This window comes from Podarcis melisellensis (assembly GCF_964234715.1).
Source record: "Podarcis melisellensis genome assembly, chromosome: 3".
In the NCBI taxonomy this organism is placed as follows: Eukaryota; Metazoa; Chordata; class Lepidosauria; order Squamata; family Lacertidae; genus Podarcis; species Podarcis melisellensis.
In genome coordinates this window covers 25,050,720-25,069,525 of record NC_138530.1, presented here as the reverse complement: position 1 = coordinate 25,069,525, position 18,806 = coordinate 25,050,720, and the positions used below count along the sequence as shown (strand labels likewise).

Genomic DNA, 18,806 nt, shown 5'->3' with positions numbered 1-18,806 from the left:
GTGGGCCAGATCTAAACTCCTTCCATACAGCAGGGGAAAATGAGGCACCACGAGGGAGACGCTGCTGGTGTCTGAATGGTCAGGTTTTTTTTTTAAAGTGTTAATTTTGGGGGGGGGGGTGCCATTGGAGCTCTTAGAATCACAGAATTGTAGAGTTGGAAGGAATCCCCATGTTAGAATTCCTGCTCCGTGATTGCAGTCATGGGATTTTTGTCTTTCACATGACGGTATATGTTTTGACTCCACAAAGTGGGAAGTGACGGAGACAGGATGTTTGTGTTCCTATGTTCCGTGAAGTGGGACTATTGTCCTTTGTTCTTTTCCTATTTGCTGTCTGATGCTAGAGAGAGAGGGAGCCATGTTGCAGTGCTCCATGTGTGTTTATATGTAAATAAAGTAGATTAGCAAAAATGCTGAGTTGCTGAGGTCTGTCACGCAAGGTGCGTAAACCCTGCAGATCCCTAAGTGTGCTGGTGTCGGTTGGCATCGGTCGCTGTGATGTTTGGGCAGAAGAAAGCTTTTGAAGCTCCCAAACGATCGACCAGGAGGGAGAGAACATGCCAGTCAGGCATGTGTTTCTGCCAGGGTCCTACTCGAGTGTAGGCTGAACTCCTGACACCCCATGGGTCATCTAGTCCAACCCCCTGCAATACAGGAATCTTTTGCCCTACGAGGGGCTGGAACCCAGAACCCTAAGATGAACAGTCTCATGCTCTGAGCTATCCCAGGTCTTCTGGGATCTTCAAATACAGTGGTACCTCGGGTTAAGTACTTAATTCGTTCCGGATGTCTGTACTTAACCTGAAACTGTTCTTAACCTGAGGTACCACTTTAGCTAATGCGGCCTCCTGCTGCTGCTGCACCGCCAGAGCACGATTTCTGTTCTCATCCTGAAGCAAAGTTCTTAACCTGAAGCACTATTTCTGGGTTAGTGGAGTCTGTAACCTGAAGCATATGTAACCCGAGGTACCACTGTACCTCAAGGACTGTCACATGGAAGATGGAGCAGGCTTGTTTTCTGCTGCTCTGAAGTGCAGGACTCAAACCAATGGCTTCAAGTTACAAGAAAGGAGATTCCGACTAACCAGGAAAAAGTTTCTGGCAGTAAGAGCTGTTTTTTGTTTTTTTTAATATATATAAATTTTTATTAAATTTTTCCTTACAAATAAATCCATACAACCATGTTTACAAATTTGCTACTTTTTGAACTTCCACCAGCACCTCCCTCAATCATCTATTTTTCTTATCTTCATGCATTTTCTATATGATATTGCCAATTTAATATTAACCTTCCATCTCTGTTTCTTTTTTACAATATACCTTGTACTATCACAAAGCCTCCTTAAAACCCACTAGCGTTGTCTGTTCGTCACATATAGTTTTCAGATAATCCGTGAACTTTCCCCAGTAAGAGCTGTTTGACAGTGGAATGGACTCCCTTGGGAGGTTGTGGACCAGGCATAGGCAACCTCTGCCCTCCAGATGTTTTGGGACTACAACTCCCATCACCCCTAGCTAACAGTGGTTAGGGATGATGAGAATTGTAGTCCCAAAACATCTGGCAGGCCGAGTTTGCCTATGCCTGCTGTGGACTCTCCTTCCTTGGATGTTTCTAAGCAGAAGTCGGGTGGCCATCGGTCATGGATGCTTTAGCTGAGATTCCTGCATTTCTTGGGGTCCTGACTCTTGGGGTCCCTTCCAATTCTATGCTTCTGGGAAAAGAGAGCGAACTCCCTCGGGCCAGCGCTGTCCACCTGTCAGGGAACCTTGGGAGCGAGCCCAACTGAGGTCAGAGAGACTTCCTTTGGAACAAACCAGAGGTCAGCTCGGGATGCGAATCAATGCAAGCGGATCAGCCTGTTCAGGGCAGCTGCTCCAAAGAAGCCATCCTGCCAGAGAGCTCTGTCGGGCGACCGGCCGGTAGAGGGCGCTGCCGGACAAGGTCCAGGCGCGGCGGCTGGGAGGCGGCGACGAGCGGGGATGCTGCGAGCAAGCGAGCGAGCGAGCGGGCGCGGGAGGAGGGAGCCTGAGTGGCTGGGCGCGAGAGAGGAGCTGATGCTGCAAAGCCGCCCGGAGGGGACCATGAGGAGCTCAGAGCGGGAAGAAGAAGACGAAGACGAGCGCGCAGAGGCAAGCGCCTAGCTTCGCCCGGCCGCGGTGCCCGAGCCAGCGCGCCCGACTATGGCTGGGGGAAGGCGAGGGCTGGTGGCTCCGCAGAATACCTTCCTGGAGAACATCGTCAGGAGATCCAACGGTGAGCAGAGGAGGAGATCCCGGCGGCGGCGGCGGGACGGGGATGGAGCAGAATGCAGGAGCGCTGCTGGCGGTGTTCGCGTGCACGTGTGAATGCGTCCCCGGGGCTGCTGGGTCGGCCCCAATGCGGGACTCGGCGAATCCGGGCTCGATCCGGAGCTCCTCCTGGCTCAGGTGGGGATGCCTTTGGGTGGGAGCCCGGAGAAGTCTGACAGAAGAAAAAGTGGTCCAGATTCCTCCGTGAGGAGGCAGGTTCAGGTGGGGTGGGAGAGGAAACCCCGCAAGGCTCCTTGGCCCCATGAAATGCCACTGTTTTGGGGGTTGGGGGAGGTGTTGTTGCAGGGCCGGTTTAGGGGGATGCTGCTGCTGTTCAGGGCGGGATCGGTGGTGGGAAAAGATCAGCAATAATTCTTCCTGCTCCCGAGCTCTTGGGATGATGTCCTAATGTAGACTCCTTGCAGTGTGTGTGTGTGTGTGTGTGTGTGCAGGGTGTGTGTGTGTGTTGGGGAGAGAATGCTCCTCCGTTCCTTTTCCTGGGGGGAGTCCTTTCCCTTTCTCTCGCCTCTCCACTCCCCCGCCTCGCTTGCTCAGGGGCTGTCCCCTCCCTTGTTACTGAGGTTTTTGGTGCTATGCAGACCTGGGAGTCTCTCTTTGCGGAGGCTGTAGTGAGATCCTCAGCTAGAGCGAGCGAGAGGCACTTGGATCTAAATGGGCTTCCTTCCAGACTTCTCCTCCCTGCAGGTGGAAGCCGACAGGGAGAACCTGTCTAAAATAACAGCCACACACTTTAAAAGTACAGCAGGAATGGGGGGGACGGAGACGACACCCGGATGCATATCTCTATGTAGTTGTCGAACGAGCGTGATTTCTACATTTGTTTTGTTTCTTTTAAAAATAGACTGATACTTCCATAGTGTCAGCCAGGGTGGGGTGGGGTGGGGGTAAAGAGAGAGGTTTTTAGGCTAGAATGCTCTTTAAGGTGAATTCTGGCAGTTTAGACTAAGGACTGACTAATACCAATCTCTGGCTGGCTCCAATCCCCCTCCTATCATTCAAATAAGCCACTGTTATACAAGAAGAATCTTGCAGGTCATTATAATCCGGATTGCTGAATCTGGTGCACAGTGAGAAGTCAAATTTGTTTGTTCAGGAGAAGATACTGTTTGGAGGAAGTTGTTCAAATGCTTAAGTATGGCTAAAGGGAATTTTGAAATAGTTCTGGTTGAAAGATCAGCAGCATGGGCTTGAGGTCATTTATTGTTATTATTGTATTGCGTTAATTTATTTTTTAAATTAAAACCCCAATTACATGTTTCTACTCCCTAACGAACAGCCTCCACTTGGTAAACAGAGCAGGAAAATTGAGGTGGGAAGGACCTTAGTCTCTGATTTGTGTGTGTGTGGCTTGTCCCTGCCTTATAATTCTCAGGCTAACAGGATGACCCACGAATTTTAAAGCCACATTAGCATTAGTTCCATTGCACTGAACCAATCGAAACAAACATGGTATCAGCTCGAACCCATATAGGGTTAGACGCGCCTGTCTCTGTATAGGTCTGGATTTATTTATTTTATGAAGTGGATCTCTCTCCCACCTTTCTGTTGGCACGAGAGTTCTGGAGGGCTGCTGATTGCAAGTCTGCTGCCTCGCCAGGTTTGTGGTGTGTGAATGCAAAGGAGAGCAGGGATCCTCTCCTTTGAACAGTTACACAGAAGAGAAAATTGCAGCAGATTCAGCTGCTGCCACCCTACATGACAAGCTGTCCAAATTCCCCTCTTCCGTTGAAAGGCAAATTGCTGGGAACGGGATGGAAAACAATGCTGTCAATATCACAACACCGTTATCCAAATCTGTGGTGCAACCCCACTTGGAATACTATGTGCGTTCTGGGCACCGCACCTTAGAAAAAGGATGTCATTGAGCAGGAGAAGGTTCAGAAAACCAAAATGATCAAGGACTGGGTAAACTCCCCTGTGGAAAAAGGTTACAACGTTTGAGTCTTTTCCATTTACAAAGAGAGAGAGAGAGAGATTGGCAATGGGGATATGAGAGCGGTGTATACAATTATGCATAGTGTGTGGAAAGTGAATAGAGGTAAGTTTCTCTCCCGCCCCCCCTCCCATTTCATATTTCCAGAACCGAGGGATGTGCTAAATGGTGAGAGATGCAGGACAAGCAAAACCAAATTCTTAGTCTATGGGAATCACTTCCACAAGATGCAGATGGCTTTAAAAGAGGATTAGAAAATTCATGGGGGATGAAGCTACCCATGGCTATATGATACCTCCAGAATCAGATACACCATGTCTCTGAATACTGAAGAGGCCAGAATATCAGCTAGACAGGGCTCTCGCATGTTGTGATTCTGGGCTTCCCAGAGACACCTGGTTGGCTGCTGTAGGAAAGAGTATTATGCACCAGGTAGGCCTTTGCTCTGATCCAGCAGTGCCCTTAGGTTCAGGCACCTTTTTCTCCTCTCCCAAAGGCTCGTTCCAGCGTTATGTGTTTGCAAAATTATGACCCAGTTCCTTCCTCTCAGTTTGATTAATTGCAGCTACTTGAACAAATAAGAGCTATTGGCACAAGTATTGATGAGCGAGACGCAGGGCTGGAATCCAAATGGGGAAGGCACACTGCCTCTAAAGATGCTGGGGTGGGGGTGGATTCAGCTACACAATGATAAGGCAGATATACAACTTTAATAACTTCCAGAAACACTTTGCTGTTTTAAAAGGGTTACGCTGTAGAGGAAATCACCTTTTGATTGTTCTCCATGCAAACCACGACCACATTAATGTATACTGATGCGTCACTTCAAAATGTAAATTAGTCCCCTCCAGCCCCAATCCATCATTAAAAGTGAAAGGTTTTACTTGGGAGGAAAGAAGAAATATCACTTGTCATTAACTCAGTAATGGCCAGTGGTTTCTTCTCCTCAAATTATTTCACTGTTGTCAGATGAATACGCCATTCAATCAGCACCAACTTAAAAAAAAACCAAAACCCTCCAACTTCCTAGTGCCTGCCTTCATGTCTGAATAATATTATCATTAAAATGTCATTTTGAAGAAAGCGCTGTGTGGAAATTGACATGTCCTTGGCTTTCCTTTTCCTTCCCCCAATAAGAGGCCTGATGCAAAACCCATTGCCTTTAATCAAAGTTCATCAGTGGCTGCCACAAAGTTCCTAAAACAGACTCTCATGGTGGGAAGACTTCTGGCTTTCAAAATTTATTTGCTAGAGCTCCCAAGATCCACCAACCAGGGGGTTGCAAAAGGACATGTATCTACCTGTAGAAGAGTGCAAGGGACATGCATCTACAATTACAGAATTCTGCTTCCGGGAATTCAAGAATTCTGAGACCTGAATGGAGCCTTCCACACAAAAATCTGCCCCAGCTCATATTGGTAATATAGTTTGGAGCTGTGTGGGGGCAGGGGGTCATTTTGTTGCCACAATTGTTCAAGAGCTGGGAGTCAGAAATCCTCCCCAATCTACTGCAAATTATCCAGAGAATGGCCAGCCGGTCCAGATCTCACTTTCTGCCCACCCCTGCTTTCCAGGACAGCCACACACATGGTGTGTGTGTGTGTGTGTGTGTGTGTGTGTGTGTGTGTGTGTGTAGCCATAGAATCAAGAGCAGCCCAGAAGTTTAGAATGCTTGTTTTCCAGAATGTTGTTGTTGCACTAGGGGTAGTTTCTAACTTTATCCAGGTTACTGAGCTAGGGTGGAATGTACTAACTCTAGTATCGAAGATGGTCTGCCTCTGAATGCCAGTTGTTGGGGAGCACAAATTGGGAGAGAGAGATGGTGTGCTCATGTCTTGTTTGTGGTCTTCTGGCTGGCACTGTGAGAACAGGATGCTGGACCAGATGGGACTTTGTTTTGATTTAGCCGGGAACTTTGAAAGTTCTTACTAGAAGCAGGGCACACTTACAGTCACACCTCATGTTACGTTTGATTCATGTTGAGCGTTTTCAGGTTGCGTCCTGCGGCGACCCAGAAGTACTGGAAAGGGTTACTTCTGGGTTTTGCCGCTCGCGCATGCGCAGACACTCAAAATGAAGTCATGCACATGCACAGAAGTGGCGAATCAGGTTGCATTCTGCTCATGTGTAAACGGGGCTCCAGAACGGATCCCGTTCGCAAACAGAGAATTTCTTGGTGGCCTTTCCTCTCTAGTGGATTCTTTCTAGCTTGCAACTTACTTGAGCCTGGATAGCTCAGTTGCTGAGAGTGTGGTGCTGATAAGGCCAAGGTTGCAGGTTCAATTCCTGTATGGGGCAGCTGCACATTCTTGCATTGCAAGGGCTGCATTAGATCCTCAGATTCCCTTCCAGTTCTGTGATTCTACTTGCAATAGGTTCATGTGGTAGCCATGTCTCGGCATATCAAGCACAGCCTTTCCAGGTCTTCATTCATGTAGAATAAATGCATCTGTAAATAGTGGTTCTTTCCTCCAACCTAGATGTGTGGGGTTCTTGGTTGCATGCATATAGTATACATCCATGGTTGAGCAATTGCCTTGCATGCAGAAGTTTCTTGGTACAATCCCCAGTGTCTCCAGGTTGGGCTGGGTACAGCTTCTGCCGGAATATCCTGAAGAGCAGCTAGACATTGGGCTAGACAGTATACTCAGTGAAAGACAGCTTCCTATGTCTCTAGCTTTACATGAGAGGACTTCCTACAGATGCCCATAGGTGGAGGGTGGAAAGGGTGCTTTCAGAACGATGGGATTCAATCACATATCAGTAATTCAGGCTGCACAATTACAGTTGATTTGGGAGGTCTTGCACATAGCAGACTCACTTCCCCCAAAGAGAGGACTTTTTGCAAGAAGGAAAGTGAGAGAGAAATGAGGGATGCGTGTGGGCCACTAGTGGAAGCGCCAGGAGGCTATTGCTTCAGTTCTGCCCTTTTGGGACAGCCACTCCTGCTGATCAATATGGTGATTAAATATATCATAACATAAATGACTGCATTATGCAACACAATAAATATTAATATCAATAACATGTGACAGTGACCCCCCCCCCGGGAAATGGCTTTGAATGGCTGGCTAAATCAGGTGAAGTTGAGTTAGGGACTTCCCCTGCATCAAAGGACAGGCTCCAGTGGATTGAGCAGATGAGACCAACAGTGGGTTGAGCAGTCAAGAAGGCGGTTTCTGCAGGTGCTATAGAGGGAAGTGAGGGGCAGATGGGGTTCATCAACCTGGGAAGGGAGCCCATCTAGGAAAAGGAAAACTCTGATCCTAAACCTTTGCTGCCTTGTGGGATATCATTGGGAGAAGAAAAGGCTAAGTAGTAAACCCTACTGAAATCTGGAGTGGAGTCCCTAAGGCAGTTGGATGGCATCTTGTATACCTCCTTCCAGCAACTCCTGCAGCCAAGCTGATGCCAGACGTATTGCTTTCCTTTCTTTTGGGCCACATCAGCGAAGACAAGAAGGGGGTCTTGTCGTCTGGGCAGCCCAGGACCTCCATACACCCTGTCCAAGTTTTCGCCCCAAGGAGGTCACTTTGATGCTGCTAACTCAGTGGTTTGACTTCACCCCCGGAGGCCCACTCCAATGTCTCTTGAGACAGAAAGATGCTATCAACAACAAATACAAGCTTCCAACAACTGAATATTGATCTTAATAGTACTATATAATAAATCACATAACAGGCTTCCTTTATATGCACCAGTTTCTTGTTAAATCACATTCAGTGCTGAAGTGCCAAGCACAGATCAAAAACCTATTAATTTCAATAGAACTAGGAGGAACACTTACATATAAACTTCCTGTACTATAAAATATTTTTCTTAAAATACATTAAATATTAATTTCGGAACTGCTTGCAACTTTTCATGCGATTGTTTTTTGTAAACAAACTCCAGCTCCCATCCCAACAGAATATATAAATAGAATCAACATTAACAAGGAACCAAAACAAATACCTGATTAGACATTCACAGTCTTTGCTCGTGTAGTGGGGACGAGATGCAGTGGCAATATTTATTGATTTGTCGCATTTATAACCCACCCCTCTCCGCCAAGGAGCTCAAGGTGATGAACATAGTTTTCCCTCCCTCCCAGTTTATCCCAGGGATTTGAACCCTGGTCTCCCAGATCACAGTCCAGCACTCTAACCACTACACCACACTGGCTCTCAAGAGCCTCGCAGTAGCAGTGTTGCTTCCACTTACTAGGATGGGTGAGGTGGCAGCAAGGTCAGGGCTGTAGAGGTGTGCTTGTGGAGTGAATCTGATGCTCTGCTGATGGTCCACACAGTCCTGGCCACACTGCTATCTTGCTCCTGCTCCTGCATCTCTTGGTGAGCAGTAGTGATGCTGCAGGCAGGAGGCTGTTTCGCTGGGTGTCCACTCTAGCAGGTCCCCTGTTCCCAGTGGTGTGAACACCACTGAAGGCCATCTCTAGCTCATATCACATCTGATCGTATTGTTTATACATTTTAATCTGTCAATTCTATGGAGGGTCTCCAATAACTGATCAAACCCCCTACCTTTATTTTTCCCATCTCTAATAATGCAAGTTCTCTAACCATCCCAGCCATTTCCCACCTTTTAATTTAGCCAGGCTTTCATAGTTGGTACTTGATTACCCCAACCTTTAGTGGCTATTGGAATTTTGGCTGTTGTTAAAAGATCGCACACTGTCTTCTCCATGTTATTGCAGTTCCTCATTATTTGGTATTACAGAATCTTTAACGTCGCCTACCAAAAATGCCGCTGAGTCTAAGATAATATCGTAACCTAAATCAATGACATTCTAAATCAGATTATGAAGATGTACTGGTGGAAAGGGAAATCTAGGAGTACAATGAAGTTCAAAGTTGGGCAGCCCATTACTGTACCAGCACTAGTGTCTACAGTTAGAAGTTCTATATATGACACTGCCAGGATATGGCAAAGGCTGAACCTGGGACCTTCTGCAAGCAAGGATGAGAGGTCTGCAGCTGAGGGGCAGCATCTTCCCAGGGTTTCTGAAGGGCTTTCTCCCAACCCTACATGAAGATCAAAGTTGGAACCTTTTGCACAGCAAGTCAGTATCCTACCACTGACCCTTTCCAGTGAGGTTTGTAGCTCATTGGTGATTTGATCCTGGGTCTCCCTGGTCCTAGTCCAACATTCTAACCAATGTTAGAAACTCAGATGTGTAAGCTAGGTGCCAAATGGCTCCTTAAACCAAGGTTACAGTCGCCAAAACAGAATGTCTAGTTGCCATTGGGGGCAAGACTTTCTATATTAAGTGACTTTTTTGTAATGCTGGCATCTCTAACAGTGCAATCCTACATGTGTCTACTCCGAAACAAGCCCCACTGCATTCAGTAGGACATTTTCCCAAGTAAGTGTTCACAGAATGTCCAAAACTGTGGACCAGGATATACAAGGGAAAGATGGGGAAATGACTCTGAATTTGCCAGGTCTTGGTCTCTGTGTAGATCAGTGCGTGACCTTCCAAATGTTGCTGGACCCCAACTCCCATGAACCCCAGCTTGCATGGGCAATGGTCAGGGATGCTGGGAGTTAGAGTTCTGCAACATCTGGAGGGCAACAGGTCTCCCAGTCCCTGGTACAGTTTCATAGCAGAAAAGAAGTGGAAACAGAGGTATCTGTGACCTCTTGCGTAGATCAGGGGAAAGGTCTGGGGGCTAATCAACCAATTGATGCCGCAACTGCTCCCATATGGACTCTTGAAAACATTAAAATCAAGAACCCCAAAATAATTGTTCCCAGAGCCATTCCACTGTTCTGCAGAATATCAATTTGCAAAGGGACTCCAGGCAATCTTTTGCCAGAGTGATTGTATTAACATTAAAAAAGCTCATGAATCAGCTGGAGAAACGAAAGCTGCACATGGCCTTTTCTTTGGTTTGGTAAAAGCTTTTTGTAATGGGCCACAAAGAGACCACCTAACAGGGCGGGAAATTAGTCTGATCTGAAAGAGAGAGAATATAAATGGACTGAATCATAAAGTTTTCATTTTAGTAACGTTTTGCTGTGCTGCAGTTATATCTATCTATCCTTGTGGTATACAACAGGCTACAGATGCAAGTATTGGTTCTCAGTGCCTGTAATATCTAAGATCTATCTCAGGGCCTTGCCAATACATTTAGAAAGCCCACGTACTTTGAAGATCACAATGCTTTCTGTAGAATGCTGCCATTGTTGCACTTTTTTTTGGTTTTTTTGCAAATTCAGCGGGATGTTGTAGATGTCTTACTCAGGATGAGTCCAAGACATTTTTGGTGTGTGAAGTGGGAGAATATGGTGCCCTCACATTCCACCTACAGAAGCTGTCTGGTTTAGGGAGTATGTTTGATGAAGACACACTGCCTTCAGAAATGTCATGTAATGCTAAATAATAATAATAATAATAATAATAATAATAATAATAATAATAATAATGGAGCTGCAAGTACTTGGCAATCATTTTTAATGCAATTTTACACACATTTTACTTACCAAGCAAAACAAAATCATATAAATTTAATCAAAATATCTTTTGAATTCTGAAGTCATGTTGCAACTTTATGGCACCTTTCCTTTTTAGAATTTGCAAGTTGAAAAATTCAGCACACCCTAAATTTTCTGAAGAGGACAGCTGTTGAGAGCCCATTGGGAAGGGATGCTCTCCACAGTGTCCTTTGGTAGCAGGTTCCTAAATGCCATAGGTATTATTGCTTGTATCACATGCCAAGCATGTTTCAGATTTCTACAACCGCCGGTCAGTTTTTGCAGCCCCAACTGCTATAAAGTTTGGCCTTTGCATTCATTAAGAGTGTTGTCAGAATGGTTCCTTGCCAAAGAGGAGCGTGGTCAAGAAGCAATACGCTCTCTCTCTCTGCACCGTTTTAGGCTGTACAATGATAACAAAAGAAATGGAAACACACCAGCCAGCTTTTGCTCTCCACAAAGCACCCTATTATTAGCACAAATTTCTAAATGGTCCCATGTCTTGCATACAATCAAATGGCGCAACCCTAAGAGGAGTGCAGGGTTTATACAATTAACTTAATTGTGTTATGCAAAAAAAACAACAACAAAAAACACATTGATCCCTTGTGACCTTGAGCTATTTTTACCACAATCTCCATCCAAAGAACCTTTGCATCTTCCCTTTTCGATCTGCTCTTCCATTAGAGTCGTTGTGAGTGGTTTGCATCCTGACACCACAACCCTAAATATAAAATACCTGGTATTCAGTTCCATTGACCTCCATGTTGACAACCAGCAATTTATTCCAAACTTTGATACCCATTCAGTGCATCAGAAGTGAGTTGGAAGAAAGGTGCCATGTACTGTCAAGGATTTTCTTGATTTTCACCACTTAAAGTTTTGTGTTTTTTTTAAGTACCCTTTTCCAGATAATAATTATCTAACCAATAGCTAGTATTTTTCTCTCTAGTTAGTGAATTGTCTGAGCAAGACTGGGCGGGTAATACACCCTAATAAACATTCATTAGAAGGGAAATTTGTGGACAAGAACCACTGAATCTTGATTGTGTATTATAAACAAATCCATAGTTGCCAACAGGAATAAAAGAGATTGCTTTTTGCCATTTTGTATTTCTGCTGTATTTCATCAGTTGCCAGTCTCTCCTTTCTGATTTTCCAGTAAACGTGATGAGTTAGCCTGCTATTGCGTATATATACGTAATTTTAGTTTAGTTAAATATGGGATTTATTTAAATGACTCTTCCCTACCCAACCCCACAAGGCATGCCTGAATTCAGGTCAAAGTGCATTCGGGGTCCAACTAGACAAGAAAAGTAATGGTGGATCAGATAATCTGGTCCAGCATTCTGTTCTCACAGTGGCCAGCGCAGTGGGAAGCCCACAGCAAGGAACTGAGTGCAACAGCACTTTTGCCACTTGTGTTTGTGCTCCGAGCCCCAAAACCCTCATGGAAATAATGACACAGTGGAGACAGAATTTAGTTTAAATGTTAATGGGCAAATTTTGGCCACAACTTTATTGAATGCACAAATGTGACTGGTATTGACTTAGGCATTGGTATCAAAACTATAACTGGCTCCTGCCCCACCCTGCAGGAAGCCTGGAAGGGTAAACAACCAGTAGGGGGATCTCCGTCAGTGTATATTGACTGGTGCTCAGCCCTGGGGTTTCTGGGGGTCCTGGCATAGCCCTAGCCCCTCTCCGGACTTCGGACGAGATCCAGACCCCCAGATTCCTTTAACGGAATACCCTATTCATTGGAGGGGCAGGTGATGGCCGCACCTCCCCTCCCCACATTCCTCTAAACCAATGCCTAACCGCCAAACCTTACAAAGTTGTGACAATTGTTAAGAGGTAGGCAAAAACCAAGTGGCCACAGCCAATCTGCCACATTGGGAAAAATTCCTACCCGGCCCCTGTTCCAAAACAGGCGACCAACCAAAGCAAGGCCAAACATGACCTAATTAGCGGGTGTGTGGGTGTGTGTTTGGCAGCGTGAAGCAAAAGGAGGTCCCTACATCGTGCTGCCAAATAGATACCCCAACCTTTGCCACAATGCCGATTGGCTAAAAGCTAGTGGCATAACTGTGGCACCACCAGCTTGGAGCGGGGCAAGCTCCGCCCACAAGCCGGTTGGGGAAGAGTTTCAGGGGCCAAGCACAACATGGACCCTCTGTTAGGAGGATCAAACTTCTCAGAAACTGGGATTCAGAGGTAATGCACAACCATCACGACTAGTAGCTAATTATAACCTTATCATCCATGAATTTTAAAGCTGTCCAAGTTGGAGTTTGCAGTGGGCCATCACCAAATCTTGTGGCAGTTAATTCTGTAGTTTCTGTGCTGTGTGAATCATAGAATTGCAGAGTTGGGATGGTCGTAGTAATGCAGGAATCTCAGCTAAACTATCCCTGGCAGATGGCCATCCAACCTCTGCTTAAAAACAGCCAAGAAAGGAGAGTCCGCAGTCCCCTGAGGGAGTCTGTTCCACTGTCAAGCAGCTCTTACTGTCAGAAAGTTCTTCCTGATGTTTAAGTCGGAATATGCTTTCTTGTAACTTGTGGCCTCAAGAGGGTCCTACCCTCCAGAGCAGGAGAAAAGCTTGTTCCCTCTTCCATGTGACAGCCCCTGAGAGATTGAAGATGGCTGTCGTATCTCCTCTCAGTCTCCTCTTTCCCAAGCTAAACATACCCAGCTCCTTCAACTGTTCCTCATATGGCTTGGTTTCCAGGCCCTTGATCGTCTTAATTTTGTCTGTCCTGAATTGTCCAACATTCAGCTTCACTAGATGATCCTGGGTCCTATCCAGTATCATAGGAAAAGTATATCTGATATATCAAGCTTTACCATGCTTTAGAAAAGCCAGTCCTCCTAAACTGACAATAGCTCAGATGAATAATCTAGATAAACAATACAGGCTCTATCCGTTTGAAGGCTCTGTTCATCCATGCAAAAAGCAAACAATATTTGGAGTTCACTAGATGTTAGTCAGAGGGGACTGTCTTGTTTTTTGGTCCCTTTCACGTATGATTTATGTACAGGAGGAATAATATTCCCCCCTCTCTTCCCTCACAAAGGGAAAATCAGGGATAATTCTTTGCTCTGCTTCTGCAAAGAGGAAGCAGTAACTCCTTCATCATCTTAGAACAAGGTTGGGGAATCTTCAGATGTTATTGGACTCCAGGTCCCATCAGCCACAGCCAGTACAGTACCTCGGGTTACATACGCTTCAGGTTACAGACTGCGCTAACCCAGAAATAGTACCTTGGGTTAAGAACTTTGCTTCAGGATGAGAACAGAAATCGTGCTCCGGCGGCGCGGCAGCAGCAGGAGGCCCCATTAGCTAAAGTGGTGCTTCAGGTTAAGAACAGTTTCAGGTTAAGAACAGACCTCCATACCGAATTAAGTATGTAACCAGAGGTACCACTGTATAGTCAGTGGCAGTGCCCGGGACGAGGCAAGGATTGTACCCCCTTCTGCATTGTGCAGAAGGCAACAGGTGGACTTTGCTGTGCCCCTGCGGCAGCCACTCCTCACAGAGGTCACCTGCTAGTCACCACATTTGCGCTCTCAGCTTGGCAAGCTCCCAGTGGGAGTGGCGGCTGTCCTCTGCTTGGTGGGCTTGGCAGAAAGCGGCTAGTGCAGCCCTTCCCTGGCCGCCTCTTATTGCCTGCACGGTGCGAGGATGGGCGCCCGTGGATCCCGGGCGAGCAGACGACTCTCCTCTCTGAGCTCCTGCTGTGGGGTGTGCACCTCATTCAAGAACACACACCAGGAGTGAGGCCCCGGGGAAGGCCCGGTTTAGGCTGGGAAAAGTCTGGGCTCTGACTGGAGGGATTTCTGCCCGGGGGCGGGTGCCTCATCGCTGGCCGTGAGGAGGAGGTCGCGCTATTTGCCTCCTCACGGCTCCAGAAGGTGGCAGCCACGTGGCCTTGTCAAGGGAGCCTGTTTTGGGGCACCGGGTTCTGCCCCCTCAGAATTCTGTGCTTGGGGCCATAGCCCCCCTTGCCCCCATGCTGTGCCACTGAGTATGGTCAACAATCAGAGATGGTGGAAGTTGTCATTCAGCAACATCTGAAGGACCACAGGTGACCTGCCACTAATCTAGAAAGATAATTTCCTTGCAGGCAGAGAGAGGGGGAAAGTTTAGAGACACACATTGCTCTATACTTCCTTATGTGGGGAAGAAGCATAATATAGACAGTAGTAGAGATGATATAGATAGGTTTTGCTTCTTTGTTCTCCGTATTTCTAGCTTCCTCTGCTATGGCACCAAATCACAGACATGTGACCTTGCAATGATTTTGGTGCCAGGTAAAGAATGTTTCTATTTGCCTGTGCGTTTTAAGTTGGTCAGTTTGTCCTGCTGTAGCTTTGCTGCCTTTTGATGTTGTTTCATCCTTTTCATTATGTTGCATGACCATTTTCTGGTTATATTTATTGTTCACCAACCTGATATTTTCTGATGAAGAGTAGCTTATGAACACCTGAATTAAAAAAATAGAACACCTGAATTAAAAATCCTTTCATAGGTTGCCCCTCAACCTTCTGCTGGTGGCCAGTCTGCGGTCCTGAGCCCCATTCATGTGTGAGTCTATCTTTTATGAAAGTCTATTGCCTCTTACTGGGTAAACCTTACCCATAACAGATCCCATGATCTGTTGGTGTGTGTAGGCTCACTACTTGGGAACTGGAATACAGCCCTGATGTAGATCTTCAACAGATTTGATTGTGGGTGAAAGAATCTATCTCTGTAACCTCCAGAGTCTGTTTCCTTAAATGGTCTTGTTCCATTTCACAATCAGAAAGCGAGATTTTTTTAAAAAAACAACAGATTCTGACATATGGTGTATCACTTTTCAACTGGATAATAATTATTTTTTTTAAAATGGGAAATTTAAATTGTGGCACATACTGTTTTTAAAAAGTAGATCAGATCAGATCACATTCCATATCTTAGGACTGGGGTTTTTATTTTCATTTTCAGGGTAGATCATTAGCTTTTCATGTCACAATAGACATTTCTGTGACTTCAATCTTGCAAAGTACTTACATGGCCTTAGGTGTATCTTGGGGGTGCAGCAACCCGACACCGAACACTAGAGGGAGCTCTTCCCATACAGCTTTCCTGAGCATGTATTTCTCTTTTCTTTTGTGGTTCACTTTCTGCTTTGCAGTGCAGAAGGAATCAAAGAGGCAAATATTGAATGTTTACAAGGTGCTGCATTTGCACAAACGCGGCAACACATTTTGAAAGCGAGGCCCTCATCCCAACGTTTTGCTTCAGTGAAAAAACACTCCACGGCTTTCCCCTTAACATTATTACATAATTAAATCACCTTCTTTTAACCCTCTGGGACATTGGGCTATTTCCCAATATACTTAACAATGACTTTTCCTAACAAAGCAAGAAGGGAACTGAACTAATGTAACCAAGACAAATGCATATAGCAAATTGAGAAATAATAAGCAGAAATATAGTAATCTCGCCATAGTAGAGAAGACTGTGATCAGATGATCTTTGTGTTTGTTCCATCGGACAGCTCCAAAGTTTCTTTCTCTCCCTTCTTAAGCACCTTTAAATATTCTTTCATAGCTTTAAACGAGGCTTGCAGTAAACAGCCCTTCAGATAGCGGATTGTGCTCTGTAATGTAGGAAATGTGAACACTCCTCATAGCATAGGTTTATGAAATTATGCAAAGGTAGCGAACAGAGAGGTTTTTCTTAATAATAAATATAATAATTCCTCTTTTTCTTATTATTATTTATACCCCAGCCACTCTGGACAGCTCCCAACAGAATATTAAAAACATGATAAAACATCAAACATTAAAAACTCAGCCAGATGTGTGGGGTATAAATAATATATTATCATTATTATAAATTATTATTATAGTACTCACTCACCCCTATTTCCAAGACCCTGCACTTGCAGTAAGTTATTGTTAAATATTTGGGGTGTGTGGTGAAATATTTGCTACATTCCCATTAACTATCCTGCATTGGGATGGAGACACGAGCCTGTGGCAGACCTGAGTGTGTTTTCAAGCTGAGTCAGTCAGGGAGGTTTGTTCGTTTAACATGATGGAACATTTTATTTTTAAATGACATTCCCACCTCCTCAGTTTGAAGTGCGTGTGGTGCAGCCCTGACTCTCTTGTCTTGCTGCCTCAACCTGCTTTACTTTGCAGACTTGCGCTAAAAATTAGGAATATCTGCATGCTGCTTCCTTGAGAGAGCTTTTGGGCCCCAAGAAAAGCAGTGCTCATGGGCCTCATTCTCCCTTGGCAGAGCTAGCTCCACCATCATTTATTTGTATTTATTAAATGCATATTTATTATTATTATTATTATTATTATTATTATTATTATTATGAATTTATATACAGTGGTACTTCAGGTTACATATGCTTCAGGCTACAGACTCCGCTAACTCAGAAATAGTACCTCAGGTTAAGAACTTTGCTTCAGGATAAGAACAGAAATTGTGCGGTGGCGGCAGCGGGAGGCCCCATTAGCTAGAGTGGTGCTTCAGGTTAAGAACAGTTTCAGGTTAAGAACGGACCTCTGGAACGAATTAAGTTCTTAACCTGAGGTACCACTGTACCACCATATACCTGGGGGACCCACCCTTCCTCCCGAAGGAGCCCAGAGTGACAAACATATCAGCTTCAAAACAACAGAATAAAAACAATCTATCTAAAAACAATCACTTGCCCCTTAGCTAATCATTTCAAGGTTGCCAGGAACAGAAACTTTCAGCTATCAAATGCCTGAATAAACAGGAATTTGGTTTTAAACAATTAATCTGAAAATTAATAAAGAGCGGGACAGGCTGTACCTCACTGGAGAGAGCTTTCCACAAACAGGGGCTGTCACCAAGAAGGCCCTGCCATGGTCAATGCCAACAGAAAGAACAGGGAGAGTAAGGCAACCAGCTCAGGTGGCTTTTGTTAAGGGGCAAGTTGCATGTCTGTGCCATGCTGTCTGTGCCATGCCTGAACTTCCTAAGATAGTCTGCTGCCTTCAGGCGAGGTGAAGGATGCTGCCCCATCACCTGTGTTGAAGTAAGGCTCAAATGCTAGCCTGGCAGGCTTCTGACTGTTCATAGTGTTAGAGGACATTCGGCACAGAAACATGTGTGTATACCTTTAAGAAGTTTCTGGGATTAATTGGCTGCAGGTGACCGTTGCTATAAAGGAAAAAAGCTGAGTTTTGTTGCCTTGCCTGCAGGAATAACATCCACCAGAGCTTGTGTTTATTTGTTTAGTAATAAAGTCTTCGTTTTTCCGTTTGGTGTTTTTTACACCTATGTCTCCTGGAGTCACTCTGTCCTCTGCCACCGGCTGGCATCCCCCTCCAATAGGTTATGGGCCCAGTCCCCAGTCTTGAGTGGGCAGAGACAGAGCGTGAAAAGAACCCAGAGACTGGAAGCAACTCAGCGTTTCTCAAGCAGCTGGCTGTGTGAAGGCATCAGCAGGGAGTGTCTGTTTGGGACCAGGAGCCGAACATTTCTTCAAGCCACGTGTGAGTAAGAACTGAGTGGAAAGCTGAAAGCTGGGTGGTGCCATGGCTGGACTTGGAGCTGGAGCTCAAGGGGGAGCTTCCTATTTTCCAGTAGAGAAACTGGGAGAGTCCAATTATATGTCATGGAGTTTACAGATGCAGGCATTTTTAAAGAAAGAACAATGTTGGACTGTAATTGTTAACCCTCCTGTAAAAGAGGAGGATGAAGAAGTAGATGAAGCAGACCAAAGGCGGGAGGACAAAGCCTATGCCAATTTAATTCTGAGTTTAGAGAAGTCTCAGTTATCTCATGTGCGAGACCTTGAAACAGCAAGTGAGATTTGGCAAGCACTGAGAGCAATACATATTAGAGACACTGCTGGCAGCAAAATTACTCTAATGAGAGCTCTGTACCGAGCCAGACTAAGTGAGGGTGAATGTGTTTCAACACATCTTCAAAGAATGCGTGATTTATTTTCACAGTTAAATGAACTTGGGGAACATTTTTCTGAACAGAGAAAAGTTTATATTGTGCTGTCCTCACTTCCTGAGTCATGGGACAATTTAGTGATGACTCTGG

The 18,806-nt window shown here is 45.4% G+C and overlaps 1 protein-coding gene across 5 annotated transcripts in view; it reads left to right on the top strand.

The window, feature by feature from the left end:
- The first annotated feature begins 2,015 nt into the window (after positions 1–2,015).
- KCNH1 (potassium voltage-gated channel subfamily H member 1) overlaps positions 2,016–18,806 on the top strand; it is a 223,883-nt gene continuing 207,092 nt past the window's right edge. For all 5 annotated transcript variants that reach the window (XM_081903842.1, XM_081903841.1, XM_081903840.1 and 2 more), the window contains exon 1: positions 2,016–2,254. In XM_081903842.1, the coding sequence (XP_081759968.1) occupies positions 2,182–2,254 (73 nt within the window). In that variant the 5' untranslated portion in view covers positions 2,016–2,181. The remainder of the gene's footprint in view (positions 2,255–18,806) is intronic.